Consider the following 16,004-nt stretch of genomic DNA (forward strand, 5'->3'; position numbering starts at 1 on the left):
ATATAGAATAAATTTATCTGAGATATATTATACTTATAAAATTGATACTTTTTGTGATGAAGGTAAAACCAAAATTTAAAATTTCTTAATAGATGTTGTTGTGTTGACAAAATCTTTTCATAGCAATTTCTAACAAGCTCTGAAACCCCAACCCAATTATTTTTTTTTTTTTATTGCAACATTAACATTTTGAGTCAGAGGAAGGCTTGACTAATTTTTACAGGACTTACAAATCAAAGAGTTGAATGTCTGTAGGCCTTTCAAATGCACTTTATTAATACGATTTTGTTTAGATATTAGCCAAATGATAAATATGAGATTTTATTCTATTCCTGAATGCTTTTACCAGCAGATGCACAATTATCCGGGCATCTAACAGTTATATTTCAAATTTAAATTTTTCTTTAGCTCAGTTAAAATTCATTTAAATCTTGCATTATAGGTATACCATATAAGAAGCAGTTTAAAACTATTTGATCATAAACACCAAAAGTTCAATATAAAAATAACATTTTAAAATAAATTATTGACATTTTCTCTAAATCTGCCATGGTAAGCACAAAATATTATTTTTATTTAATACTGGGATCCCCAAAGAGTTACAGCTATATCCTGATCCTCAAACAAATTAATATGAATATGAAATTTTTCCTGATAAATCCTTCAATTCCATATGAAACTTCCAAGCAACAGCAGTGATCACTGCCATGAGGCTAAAAAATAAATTGTTAACAGAATAGGGTTATCTTTCAAAATGAAAAAATTAAATAACTAATTAATGGGATAGTTGCATGAAGTGCAGTGTATTTAACAACTGATTGCAAGCCTTTCTTATGTTATCTTCTTACATATATTTTTGCATTTCAATCAATAGCAATCAATAAGGCACCACCAAAATAGTCATGATTCATCCTTTTTCTTTGTAAAAACAAGACAGCCACATAAGTTACATATATAAAAAAATTTGATATTCAAGTCTTAATATTTCTAAAACTACCTAGTAAAATGTCCTTTTGCTGTCGTTTGAACTGTTGAAAAGAAAAAAATAAGCAGTTTACTTCATGCAACTACCTCTTTAAATATAGTTTCAAAGGAAACTAACAGAAAAAATATAGAAAGTTAGCTTTGATTTCTATGCATAACACAATATGAATTAAGAGCACCCAGACAACTAAATCTTTGATTGTACAACCTTTGGCCTAAATTCTCAACTGTTTAGGGTAAAGTATTAATTATGTATTATTTAGCCTTATGCTCATCTTTTGCTATTGCTGTTTTATGCCTAAAAGAGAACGAAAAGATACAATTTAAATCAGCTCTAGTATGCTAGGAGTGGACAAGATCTGAACATTATTCTAACTATTAATGTCATGCACCTGACATAGTAGCAGTAGGAACCATTTTGAACGTCTTTATTTATGATGCGGTATTTATTAAGCCAAGATTTAAAGCTATCACCTCCCAGACAACAAATGGTCGTGGGTTAAAAAACTCTCACCTTACACATCCCAGGTGGACAGGTCCTCCCCTCCATTGCAGACATGACAATCTCTGCTATACCTCCACTTGCTCCACCTAACATAATTAATGGTTTATTCTTGTAGGAAGAATACACTCTGAAAATTAAACATTTTTGGCTTTCACAAGATTAACATTCATAATCATTAGCTAATATTTATTTGCACAAAAGAAAATTTTGGTTACAATCCAAAAGAATATTGAAATATATTTTCTATAGCTAAAATAATATAAATAGCTTGAAAAATGTGTTTTATCAAAATTGTAAAAAGAAAGGCTAGCCATAATGATTTTAAAGGATCAGTATTGTTATTACCTAGGATATTTCTTTAGTTTAAAACTATTTTTTTAGCCCTAAGATGCCAAAGGCACAGTCAAAAAAACTGGTTTCAATCTTATGATTTTACACTTTTATATTTGTAGAAAAATGGACGTAATACTATGCTAGACATAGACATAGTTTTTTTGGTGTGGATGATAACTGTTTCTAATCCACCGGATATTAATCTGTTTCGAATGAACATATGAATGTTAGTTATTTATACAAACTTCCTTATAATCCCCTGAATGATAGCTACCTGCGAATGTAATACCAGCAACTGGCAGGGCTTGCAACATATCAGTTCCACCTGAAAAAATATTTATGCAAAAAATATTTTTTATTCCAGTAGGGTTTAAGATCAAATTTATTCCCACTAGATTAATACTGGTTCTAGGCCATGATAATACTGATTGTATTGTAACATGTATAATTGTCCACAACATGTTTCTTGTATTAAAAGCTGTTGTAATTTTCTGGGACCAATAGAAAATTGTATTTGTGTTGAAATGAAATGAAATGAAATGAAATATTTATTTTATGACACATAGTAAAATAGGCATACATATATACATGACATAAAAAATCATAAACAAGCAGTAAAATTGATCATGATTAATTAATTACAGTATAATAACAAGGTTAATAATATCCACATAAGACAAAAAAGATAATATACGTGTCAAAGGACTAAATAATCTCTCTCGAGGTGATATTAGATAGCCTTTGCAAATATCATAGAAAAATAAGCTAAAAGGTAGTGTGAATCTTTTTATTACAACGAGAAAGTAAACATTTTATAAGGGTATATTACAGGGATATGAATAGAGAAAGGATTTGCAGACGGAAATGGTAGGATGATTGTGTGAGTGTGTGTGAGTTCATATTAATGATTAAAATACTTATAATTAAGTAGAGAATGGAGAATTGATTTATCTAAGGCTTGTAAAACAGACAACATAGAGGTTTTACATTCTTAGGTGGCAAGAACGACAAAGTAGTCTATTACATGTTATATCTATTCTTGAGAGAATACATTTTTTAAGCTGCTTCTTAAATTGATTTAGGTTTAAGGCATTTTTTATATTGTCACGGTCATTAAAACTATTCCATGTATTAGGTAGAGAACAAAGAGGAAGCCTCTCTACTAAGTTGATTCTGGAAAAAGGAACAGTGAGATTATTATTGTTCCTCAAATTATAGTTACCATTTAATTCCCCCCTTCTTGGCCACATATTATTAAAAGACCTGGGCAACAAGTTATTTATGTACTCATAAATAAATTTTAATTTAAAATAAAGTGATAAAGATTCAAAGGGTAAAATATTGAGCTCTTTAAATAAAGGTCGAGAATGACTATAATAAGTTGCTTGCTTAATACATCTTACAGCCATTTTTTGTTTTGTTATGATACCAGTAAGATTTGAATGTGATGCACACGAATAAATAAGGATTCCATAAACCAAATGACAATGAAAAATAGAGAAATACAGAGCCTTGAGGGCTTTTTCAGTAAGTAGACTTTGGCATTTTCGTAGACAAAATAATGATTTAGAGAGTTTTTTGTTCAACTCATTTATATGAACTTTGAAATTCAAGGCTGGGTCCAGAAAAATACCTAAAAATTTTATAGCTGGAATATCACTTTCATGGTTGACAAAGTCTATTCTATGTCTAAGTAAAGGGTTAGGGTAAAGGGTATTTGGTTCATTATCATCAAAATAGAGATTGATTTCATTCCAAGGAATAAGAGAGGGGGTAGGATAAAATATAGTGAATTTTGTTTTGTTGGGATGTAATGACATTTGATTAGCCCTAAACCACTGGGAAATATTTTTGAGTTCTGCATTAACAAATTCAACAAGCTCATTCAGGTTTTTACCAGATGCTAATATAGTGGTGTCATCACAGAAGAGAAGGACTTTTAAAAGTGTTGTTTTAGGCAAGTCATTAAAAAATATAAGAAACAAAATAGGACCTAATATGCTACCTTGGGGCACTCCACTATCTATCTCTAATGGATCAGAATCAAAAAGGCCAAATTTAACAAATTGATTTCTACCTGTTAAATATGATTCAAACCAATTGAGCATATTGCCATGGATGCCAAATTTACGTAACTTCATCAGAAGAGTATTTTTGGGAACACAGTCAAAGGCTTTACGAATGTCACAAAAGATTCCAATTGTATACTCCTTGTTATTCATAGCTTTACTAACGTGATTAAGTAGGTGAATCATGGGATGAAATGTTGAGTTATTTGGCTGGAATCCAAATTGTAGTTCATCAATAAGATTATTTTCAGAAAGATATGCTTGCAAGTTAATAGCAATAAACTTTTCTAGAATTTTTGAAAATATAAGAAGTAGAGAAATTGGCCTGTAATCATTAAGATTAAAAGGGTCTCCGCCCTTTTTGAAGACAGCAGTTACTTTTGCAATTTTAAATTGGTCAGGTACCGAACCAAGTTCAATTGATTTATTGAAAATATGGCATAAAGGATCTAAAATATAATGGACAACTTTTTTTAATAAGAATGATGAGATTCCAAGGTTGTCACAAGATTTTTTTATCTCAAAGTTATTAACAATTTCGGTTATATTTGCAGGTGTGATTGGGGGAATATTAAAAAGATTGCCAGATTCTTCAAGATAAGAATCAGGTGGTCTGTCAGTAGGTGGTATAGTCTGTCGAATATTAAGAGCAATACTAGAGAAATGCCTATTAAATGCCTGTCCTATGTTCTTTTCACCAAGAATGTCATTACCTTCAACAATAATTTTATCAGTTGTAAATTTTCTTTTTGAGTTCAAACCAGCTGCATCTTTAATAATTTGCCAACTCTTTTTAAGATTGTTTTGGTTGGAGACAAGAAGATTACTGTAATATAACTTTTTTGCAGTTTTTAAAACTTTGTTATAAATATTTTTATATTTAGTATACAATTCCTTATTCTCAGTTGTTGGAACTTTTGCTAATCTAGATTGTAATTCAAATTTCTTATTCCTAGACCTTAATATACCGTTGGTCATCCATTTTTGAATGAAGTGGTAATTTTTATTAAATCTGATTTCTTTAACAGGAAAGTTTTTCTCAAAAGAAGATTGAAATAAGTTTTGGAAAATAGCATAGCTTTCTGTAGGGTTATTTTTTTCAAAGACTTCATTAAAAGACAAATTACTTAAGTCATCTTTAAAGCTTTCAATATTATTGTCAGAAAAGACTCTGGTGGAAATTACTTTTGGGCTTGGCTTGTGTTTATTAGTGCTAATAAAATGAAAAGTTGAAAAGTGATCACTCAAATAAGTGGTTATTATTCCAGCAACCATTTGATCCTTAATATCATTTGTCCATATGTGGTCAATAAGTGTAGCTGTATTATTATGGGCTGACACTCTAGTAGGATTAGAGATCAGCTGCAGGAAGCCAGCGCTGAAGAGCATGCTGACAAAATCAGCTGTATAGTTATGTACATTGTAAGATAATAAATCTAGATTAAAATCTCCACAGAGAATAGCTTTACATTTTCTCTCATTAATAGAATCTAAAATACCTTGAAAATGTTCCAAAAAAAGCTCAATTTGCATATTAGGTGTGAGATTGTTTACACCAGTGCTAGGAGATCTGTAAAAATTACCAATAACAAGTTTTTTCTTGTTGTTAAATTCTAATTCAATAAATAAGCTTTCAATAATTTTTTCATGAAAAATGGAGTACTCATTTAGAACAGAGAAATTTAAAGATTTGTTAATATAATATGCTACCCCTCCACCAACGAAAGTTGATCTTGTTTTAAATACAATCGGATGATACAAAGATATTTCAAAAATGGATGGAATGACAATGGAGTAACATTCTTGTATACAAATGATGTCAAAAATAACCCCTTTTTCTTTCCAAAAATAAATTAAATCAGAAAGGCTAGAAAATTTAGCATTTATGGATTGTAAATTTATACTTAAAATAGAAATATTTTTAGAGTTATTAAATTTTTCACAAAATTGATCAGGAGAATAATATGAGCTATCTAAATCAATTTCTTTATAAATATCAAAATCTTCGTTGTCATCATATAACAATCTATGAAAATTGTTGTTACTTAAATTGTCTGTTCCAAGCCTATGGAATGTTTCATTCATTTATATTAGATCTAATAGTAGGAGAGAATAATAATCCCACACACACACATACGTGGTAAAGTATACAGGTAAAATGAAGGGGGAAAGAGTAATCTAAAGGGAAAAGGGGCGGGAGAAGGAGGGAGGAAGGAAATAATATATACATGTGAGAAAAAAAAAGGGTTGAATTTATCATTTACGGCTAAGAAATTATAGAAGTTTAGGGTGTCCGACAATTTTTTAAAATAAGTGATAAGGTTAAGTTATTAAATCAGATTTACTTTAATTGAAGAATGTAGAGGAATTAAATTGTTACATGAAAAAAAAAAGTAAAATTAAAAACTACATGAGGTAGAATTTTAAGATTAAAATGAAATTAATTCTTTCTATGAATCAGCATTAAAACGAGAACGAGCAAGATCATTATCATTTGGCAATAAACCTGTAGTTTTCACAACTTCACCTTTAGGAGCTCCATTAATCACATCTTGCCAGCCCTGATTTTCATTTAGAGAATTGATGCTGGCAGCTCCAGGACCATCTGAAGACTAGAAGGATTAGAAGAGATATCTGGAACCTTGGTGGATGCCTTTTATCTTGTGGAGATGTAATACTTTAACACCCAAGGATATTAGGTTAAGTAACATTTAATAGACAACCAACTCCCTGATTACACAACCTTTTCTGAGAAAACCTTAATGTGCCTGTTTATTGGACAAGTCATTCCTCCTACTATTTATGTGGCCTACCTGACATAGCAGCAGTAGGAACTATTTTAACATCTTTAGCTATGAAGCGATGTCAGCTGAGATTCAAACCTATCCATTCCTGACAACAAGAAGATGCACTAAATGTTGAGCCATGCTTGCAGGTTTAAAAAAATCAAAATGTTTCTACCTGGAAAATCAGACTTCAATGATGTTTGAAATGGAACAATTGGAATTCCCTGCAGCAATAAACCCTAGGGATAAGATTATTGTTAAAAAAGATGAGTAAAATGAAACAACAACATAAGATGAACAAGAAATGGAGGTAGAAAATTAGATTAAGCTATTTTAATCAAAGAATCATCATTAAAGAAATTTCTTTATCAGTGCAGAACCGATTAATATCCAAGTTCTGTCTATGGAAAGCTTTTCTATCTGCCTCTCAGAACTTTGGTGCGGGTGTAGTGGCTATACCCGCCCTGCCAATTATGGTAAATGAGGTGGGTTCTCTGTGTGATTGCAGTATGGAATTCGTGACAGGATTCAGAGGCAACTGGCAACTTGGACCTCCTAAACACATTGCGGCACAGTTTGTGGAATGTATTATATCACACTCAAGGAGAATGATGTCATAAACACCTTTGGACGTGTAGTACTTCCAACTGATGAACTTGTTCACAAATCCTTATTCAACACTAGGTATCTTGGCAGAAAAATCGAGAGCAGCCTGCGTTGTACTTGCGCTGAATCCGGATACTATAAACTGGTCCAAAGGAGGTGATTTTTTTGATTCGTTCAAGAAATTTGACATGTCTGCTTTAAAGGAGTGTAACAAAGATGATATTATAATCATCCATGCCACTTGAAACAGTATGCTAGTCATAGAACAACACCAACTAGCTAATGGACAGTATCACCTTCTTCACCCACAACTCCTCAATGATGAACAAGCTGCCCTTCATCTAGTCCTACTGTCACAAATACTTGTCAAACTAACAAGTATTTTCACAGGGAAAATAGTTATGCTTGGTCCTTTTCCCCAACACATAGTGAAATGCTGTGACAACCGTGACCATGCTATTGTTGACGTCACAGGCAACCCTGTCAACATGATCAACTTCACTCTTGATGTCTCCAAGTATATTGCCATGTCACCCGGTCTCAGCCACGAACATGTTCACTACATCGAATATCCTGCTGTGTTTAATGACAACTTTGCTGGCGTCAACCTCACCAATGGCGTCCATCTACAGGACAGCAACACAGAAACACTTTCAAAATTTGTGTTTGGTCTGCTAACCAAACTCAACAAATCAACTTCCAGATTTAAGAAGTGTTTACAGATACAACTCTCTTCCTGCTTTCAAAGAAGAATATCTTCAACAGCGACACCATCATCAACACCAACAACGATGCAGAGGATGACAACATCAACATGGAAAATGGAATCGATACAGCTATAAACCAGAAAAACTATATCTCACCGTTTTTACTTTATCTTATCTTATTTTAATATATGCGTATTTTATCAATATTTTATGTTTATTTTACTAAAACCCAATAAATTATAGAATAATATCCAGTGGATTAAAACCGGTTCTCAGACTGAAAAATTGTGTCTAGCATTGTATTATATCCAGTTTTCTAAAAATATAAAAATATACATGGCATCTCGAGGCTTAAAAAAAATGGTTTCAATCTTGAAATTATACATTTTATATCTGTGGAAAGCTGTTTATAATACAATGAGAGAAATAACTATTAATTTTCCTGACAGTCTGTATGGAGATAAAACATAAGAAAAGATTATATTCTCAAGACATCTATCCCTAAAAACAAGGCAAAAAATTTTCAATGTAGATGAACGGACAAACTTTAAAACTTACAGAGCAAGTTTGCTGCTGAAAATTAACTCACCAACAGAGCCATAGCAATCATGAATATTGTGGTAAAAAGTTGAACCCTGAAATCAATATTCATGATTAATGAAAGAAAAGTCAAAGAGGGACATTTTAACATTCACTAGAACAAGTTTGAAATCCTGGGGCACTTTAGGTTCCCTTCTAGGAGCCCTTACCACATCTAATTGTTAAATAATTTAGAAAAGATAGCCGTTTTTGAATCACAATAAATAATGCATAATAACTCATAGATTTAAATGTTCAGAAAAATATTTTTAAAAAAGAACAAATATATTCAACTAAAAACACAAAACATAAAATCATAAAATAGAGCTTTCTTGTTTATTTGAAATAAAATAAAGATATAAATTTGTAGTTTGATTTTTATACAATATGTATCTTTAATATTTTTTTTTTCTAAGATAAGAATACAATTTATAAATAAATCAAGACAAGTCATAATCTATTCTTGTGATTTTTTTATAAATTTTTTGGAACTTACAGTGAAGCAGTCAATGCATTGCGATTATGGGCTGCAATATCAGATGTTGCTTTGGTTTCAGCAACATCACTACTCCGTTCAGCTACTTGCAAACATTGGATAAATCTTTATCTATATCTTCTTTATAGCATTTAGAATTTTAGACATTTTAGTTTTAATTTTGAAATAGTAATCAAAAACATTTTATCAGTGAATTTGGATTTTAAATTTTTGATTTATTTTTGAAGTTTAGAAATTGTAAGAGAAAAGGAGGGTGAGTTATATTTCTGTCCTTTTAAGGAGCAATTTTGTTTTCTAGCATGATTCAAATCTAGATTTTTTACATCTAGACTTAAAAGACTCTTAAAACTACTTTGAAAAATACATTAAAGTCATTTGAATAAGATTATCCATTCCTTTAAATTCATCATTGTTCTCATCTGTGTTTGAACCAATAGTAGAACTAGTTTCATTCTCATTAGATTTTTCTTGTAATTCTATTGTCAAAATTTTATAAATTTACTCAACATTTCATATAACATTTTTAGTTGTTTTATCAGAATAATTATTTCTCAAATTGTATTAAAACAAGTTTATAAAAATTTACAATAATAAGATTAAAACCAGTTTTTTGCCCCAAGATTCCAAAGGCACAGGCTAAAAAAACTGGTTTTATTCTTATGATTGTATATTTTATATTCATAGAAAACTTGATATAATAAGATGCAAGACATAATTTTCCAGTATGGCTAAGAACCAGTTCTAATCCACAGGATATTATTCAGTTTGGAAGCTATACGGGATATATATATATTCAAATTGGGATTTGAATCCGATTTGTTTTGGCTGAATTAGAACCTTTCTAAGCCATATTGAAAATCATGTATCATATTATATACAAGAATAAAATGATATTAATAAATGATAAAATAAATTCATGTAAATATTTAGTAAAAATTTTATTTTCCTTATAAAACTGTCTATAATATAATGTAATAACTATTCTCATATTCGTTGACAACCTTTAGTAAGAAAATCAATATAAATTATAAATATTTTTAAAACCTGAATTTTGTGTCATCACCCTGAAAAAATAAAAGTATTAGCAAAAAAAGTGAAAAAAAAATACTTTTCTAAATTTTTCCCATTAATTCCTTTAATTAAAAAAAAAAGAGGATGTTTAAAAAAATAGCTTTATATTTATTATTATAAACTCTACAGTTTTGGTCAAAATTATATACAAAATAATACAATTCATGTTCAATGACAATAAGAAAACAATATATCTACTCACATCTCCAGAACACTACAGCTCAAGACCAAGCCCTTGTGGAGAATTTTGCTTTACATAGGACACTAAACCATCTTACTTACTTTAGAAAAAGACAAACCTGTCTTAATTTGTAATAAAATATTTTCATGCCTCTGGAGAGGTAAATAGATTCAAAGTTTAATATTGTTTCTAATCTGCATTGCTTAAGCATGAATTGGATTATTTTTTGTTTTTATTGAATGTAGGGTTTATATTGAAAAAAGTGAGAGAAAAAAATTTTAAACACCCTTTATAATTTGAAATCCCTGTAAAAAAAAAATTAGAAAGGAGAGATAGATAGATATAAGACTAACCTGTTTATGAGCAGAAGAACAATTATGAAGGTATAGAGCTTTAAATATCCACCCATCTGAAATTGAACAAATACAAATTAGTAAATATTTTTTTTTATATTTTTTCAGAAAAGCACTATTAATTAAGTTCTTTTTATGGTTTGATAAATAAAAATATGTGCAAAAAAGAACTTTCTATGTCATCTGTATAAAAAGTGTCATAATCATGGATTTTAAAAGACAAGAAAATTGACAAAATTATATATTCATCCTCAATTATGAAAACAAAATTAGCTACTTTGTAGATTATAATTGTTGGTGGAAAAATTTGGACACTGCTAGATTTAACCAAATAAAGATCTAATAAAGTCTTAAAGAATTCTAAAGTTTCTAATGAGAATAGTTATTTCTCACGATGTATTATAAACAGCTTTCAGCGAATATAAAATGTACCATCATAAGATTAAAATCAGTTTTTTTAGCCCCGAGATGCTGAAGGCAAGGGCTAAAAAAATTGTTTCAATCTTATGATTGTACATTTATATATTTGTAGAAAAGTGGATATAATACAATGCTAGACATAGTTTTATTTGTATCAATGAGAACAGGTTCTAATCCACCGGATATTAAATGAATGAGAAAACAAGCATCATTTCAAATTTTACATCCATGACAGACGGTGGATTACAGCAGAGTATGACATAGACTAAGTAAAGCTGTGTTAGTGGTGTCTTAGGCTTGCTAGATCTTGCTGAAGTCGCTGTGTTTAGTGCCATAGGAGAATGGGGATAAATGCCACAGCTTTTGGCCTACCCATTCTATTGAGAGGGAAAGAGAAAGGGAAGGGGGGATGAAACCCCCTAGAAAATAAATTGGGTATAGGGTATATCCAGACGTTAATAGAATGGGTAGGCCAAAAGCAGAGACATCTATCCCCATTTTGCTAGGGCACTATAAACAGTTACACTCAAATTGATTGCAACTGATTGAGGATTTTGGTAGAAGGGGCTGAGGTAGGCTGAATGCATCACGCAAGGTTACTTAAGCTGGGTTTGGTTTATGGATTATGAATCTTAGAGTAGTTTATTCAAGTTAATCTTTTAAAAGGATAGAAAATAACTTACTTTAAAGTTTTTTATCAATCTGTTAAAAGAATAGAAAATAACTCACTTTAAAGATTTTTTTCTTTCTTCAACTGTTTATTACAAAGGTTCTGAAACAAATATAAAATGAAGTAACATGAAGTAAATAGTGTTAAAAAGAATGATCACAATAATTATTATAGTTTTAACGTTCAGTTTATGCTTATATAATGGTAAAACTATTAAAGGGACTATGTATGAAAACATTCATTCAGTTCATGCTTATATAATGGTAAAACCATTAAAGGGACTATGCATGAAAAAATTTATTCAATTTATGCTTATATAATGGTAAAACCATTAAAATATTGAAAAGTGATGCAAGCCCCCACATAAGCACGAACTGGTTCTCAAAAACTGTGGGAATTATTTTAAATACATTAATCGATCAAGTTTTCAACACTTTCAAATAACATAGTTATAAATCTAAATTTTGATAATGTGTAATGCAAAATATTTTTTTTTAATTTTGATTATCATGGACTAGTATAAAACAAATTATGGGTCATGGAAAGAAAACGAAGTTGGGGGTTTCGTCGCATTTTCACAGTAGATTTTGAAATGTTATTTTTGGATAGGTTAGGTAAGGTAAGGGTTAATGATTGCCACGCAGGGTTAGAAAATAGGCTCCTCAGGGTTAGAGCCCTCCGCAGAGGCTAGAAATGTGAGAAAAGCTAATGTAAAAATGCGACACAACCTGAGACTTTGTCTTCTTAACATGATCCATAATTATTAATAACAAAATAGAAAAGGAGGGGTCAATTTTAATATAAATAATAACAGCAAAAATTAAAATAGAATAAGGGAGGGGGGGGGGAGGGTAATAGGTAATAGCTATTTTATCATATTATAAACAGCTTTCTGCGGATATAAAAATGTACAGCTATAATATTAAAACTAGTTTTTTTAGCCCTGAGATGCCAAAAGTCACAGGCTAAAAAAAACTGGTTTTAATCCTATGATTGTATTTTTTTATATTCACAGAAAACTGGATATAATACGATGCTATGTATAATTTTTCAGTATGGCTGAAAACCGGCTCTAATTCACTGGATATTAATCGGTTTCAAAGTGATACTGGAAATGATATTAATATCTATATTATTGTTGAGATTCAATGAGATTCATAAATATATACGTATCAATTAGCATCCACAAAAGCGAAGCTAAACTAATCAGCCATTAATATAGAGATACGTCGTCAATTCAATATAAAGTTTATTTGTTTTCCAGATTATATCTATCTATTACAGAAATGACATATAGAGATATAAATCAATAAGGCGACTTTAAAAATCTAAAATATTTTATGGAAAAAAAAAACATTTGGCGAGCAGATTGACTTCAAATTTTAAAAATGCATAAAATTAATTTTGAAGAAGATAAATATAAATACAAACATAAAAAAAACTAGGTTTAAAAAATTGATATTAATTATATCTAACTATAATAACTATTGTGATCATTCTTTTTAACACTATTTACTTCATGTTACTTCATTTTATATTTGTTTCAGAACCTTTGTAATAAACAGTTGAAGAAAGAAAAAAATCTTTAAAGTGAGTTATTTTCTATTCTTTTAACAGATTGATAAAAAACTTTAAAGTAAGTTATTTTCTATCCTTTTAAAAGATTAACTTGAATAAACTACTCTAAGATTCATAATCCATAAACCAAACCCAGCTTAAGTAACCTTGCGTGATGCATTCAGCCTACCTCAGCCCCTTCTACCAAAATCCTCTATCAGTTGCAATCAATTTGAGTGTAACTGTTTATAGTGCCCTAGCAAAATGGGGATAGATGTCTCTGCTTTTGGCCTACCCATTCTATTAACGTCTGGATATACCCTATACCCAATTTATTTTCTAGGGGGTTTCATCCCCCCTTCCCTTTCTCTTTCCCTCTCAATAGAATGGGTAGGCCAAAAGCTGTGGCATTTATCCCCATTCTCCTATGGCACTAAACACAGCGACTTCAGCAAGATCTAGCAAGCCTAAGACACCACTAACACAGCTTTACTTAGTCTATGTCATACTCTGCTGTAATCCACCGTCTGTCATGGATGTAAAATTTGAAATGATGCTTGTTTTCTCATTCATTTAATATCCGGTGGATTAGAACCTGTTCTCATTGATACAAATAAAACTATGTCTAGCATTGTATTATATCCACTTTTCTACAAATATATAAATGTACAATCATAAGATTGAAACAATTTTTTTAGCCCTTGCCTTCAGCATCTCGGGGCTAAAAAAACTGATTTTAATCTTATGATGGTACATTTTATATTCGCTGAAAGCTGTTTATAATACATCGTGAGAAATAACTATTCTCATTAGAAACTTTAGAATTCTTTAAGACTTTATTAGATCTTTATTTGGTTAAATCTAGCAGTGTCCAAATTTTTCCACCAACAATTATAATCTACAAAGTAGCTAATTTTGTTTTCATAATTGAGGATGAATATATAATTTTGTCAATTTTCTTGTCTTTTAAAATCCATGATTATGACACTTTTTATACAGATGACATAGAAAGTTCTTTTTTGCACATATTTTTATTTATCAAACCATAAAAAGAACTTAATTAATAGTGCTTTTCTGAAAAAATATAAAAAAAAATATTTACTAATTTGTATTTGTTCAATTTCAGATGGGTGGATATTTAAAGCTCTATACCTTCATAATTGTTCTTCTGCTCATAAACAGGTTAGTCTTATATCTATCTATCTCTCCTTTCTAATTTTTTTTTTACAGGGATTTCAAATTATAAAGGGTGTTTAAAATTTTTTTCTCTCACTTTTTTCAATATAAACCCTACATTCAATAAAAACAAAAAATAATCCAATTCATGCTTAAGCAATGCAGATTAGAAACAATATTAAACTTTGAATCTATTTACCTCTCCAGAGGCATGAAAATATTTTATTACAAATTAAGACAGGTTTGTCTTTTTCTAAAGTAAGTAAGATGGTTTAGTGTCCTATGTAAAGCAAAATTCTCCACAAGGGCTTGGTCTTGAGCTGTAGTGTTCTGGAGATGTGAGTAGATATATTGTTTTCTTATTGTCATTGAACATGAATTGTATTATTTTGTATATAATTTTGACCAAAACTGTAGAGTTTATAATAATAAATATAAAGCTATTTTTTTAAACATCCTCTTTTTTTTTTAATTAAAGGAATTAATGGGAAAAATTTAGAAAAGTATTTTTTTTTCACTTTTTTTGCTAATACTTTTATTTTTTCAGGGTGATGACACAAAATTCAGGTTTTAAAAATATTTATAATTTATATTGATTTTCTTACTAAAGGTTGTCAACGAATATGAGAATAGTTATTACATTATATTATAGACAGTTTTATAAGGAAAATAAAATTTTTACTAAATATTTACATGAATTTATTTTATCATTTATTAATATCATTTTATTCTTGTATATAATATGATACATGATTTTCAATATGGCTTAGAAAGGTTCTAATTCAGCCAAAACAAATCGGATTCAAATCCCAATTTGAATATATATATATCCCGTATAGCTTCCAAACTGAATAATATCCTGTGGATTAGAACTGGTTCTTAGCCATACTGGAAAATTATGTCTTGCATCTTATTATATCAAGTTTTCTATGAATATAAAATATACAATCATAAGAATAAAACCAGTTTTTTTAGCCTGTGCCTTTGGAATCTTGGGGCAAAAAACTGGTTTTAATCTTATTATTGTAAATTTTTATAAACTTGTTTTAATACAATTTGAGAAATAATTATTCTGATAAAACAACTAAAAATGTTATATGAAATGTTGAGTAAATTTATAAAATTTTGACAATAGAATTACAAGAAAAATCTAATGAGAATGAAACTAGTTCTACTATTGGTTCAAACACAGATGAGAACAATGATGAATTTAAAGGAATGGATAATCTTATTCAAATGACTTTAATGTATTTTTCAAAGTAGTTTTAAGAGTCTTTTAAGTCTAGATGTAAAAAATCTAGATTTGAATCATGCTAGAAAACAAAATTGCTCCTTAAAAGGACAGAAATATAACTCACCCTCCTTTTCTCTTACAATTTCTAAACTTCAAAAATAAATCAAAAATTTAAAATCCAAATTCACTGATAAAATGTTTTTGATTACTATTTCAAAATTAAAACTAAAATGTCTAAAATTCTAAATGCTATAAAGAAGATATAGATAAAGATTTA

General features: G+C 29.6%; 1 protein-coding gene and 2 long non-coding RNA genes across 3 annotated transcripts; 1 reads left to right on the top strand and 2 right to left on the bottom strand.

Annotated features, from left to right (window-relative positions):
* Positions 1–605: 605 nt before the first annotated feature.
* On the bottom strand, positions 606–9,466 carry LOC145307065 (uncharacterized). The gene is made up of 6 exons (XM_080149404.1): positions 9,066–9,466; positions 8,580–8,625; positions 6,853–6,916; positions 2,097–2,147; positions 1,499–1,575; positions 606–713 (listed from the first exon to the last, which is right to left on the bottom strand). The coding sequence occupies exons 2-6, from the start codon at positions 8,598–8,600 to the stop codon at positions 606–608; spliced, it is 321 nt and encodes a 106-aa protein (XP_080005530.1). The 5' UTR covers positions 8,601–8,625; positions 9,066–9,466.
* LOC145307553 (uncharacterized) lies at positions 9,461–11,864 on the bottom strand. Its single transcript, XR_013875508.1, has 4 exons — positions 11,820–11,864; positions 10,671–10,726; positions 10,110–10,129; positions 9,461–9,541 (listed from the first exon to the last, which is right to left on the bottom strand). It is a non-coding gene; the product is annotated as an uncharacterized LOC145307553 (long non-coding RNA).
* Positions 11,865–13,305: 1,441 nt separating this feature from the next.
* On the top strand, positions 13,306–15,709 carry LOC145306837 (uncharacterized). Its single transcript, XR_013875241.1, has 4 exons — positions 13,306–13,350; positions 14,444–14,499; positions 15,041–15,060; positions 15,629–15,709. It is a non-coding gene; the product is annotated as an uncharacterized LOC145306837 (long non-coding RNA).
* The last annotated feature ends 295 nt before the right edge of the window (positions 15,710–16,004 follow it).

The sequence above is a fragment of the Acartia tonsa genome, chromosome 15, assembly GCF_053477335.1.
Source record: "Acartia tonsa isolate MP-2025a chromosome 15, ASM5347733v1, whole genome shotgun sequence".
Classification (NCBI taxonomy): domain Eukaryota; kingdom Metazoa; phylum Arthropoda; class Copepoda; order Calanoida; family Acartiidae; genus Acartia; species Acartia tonsa.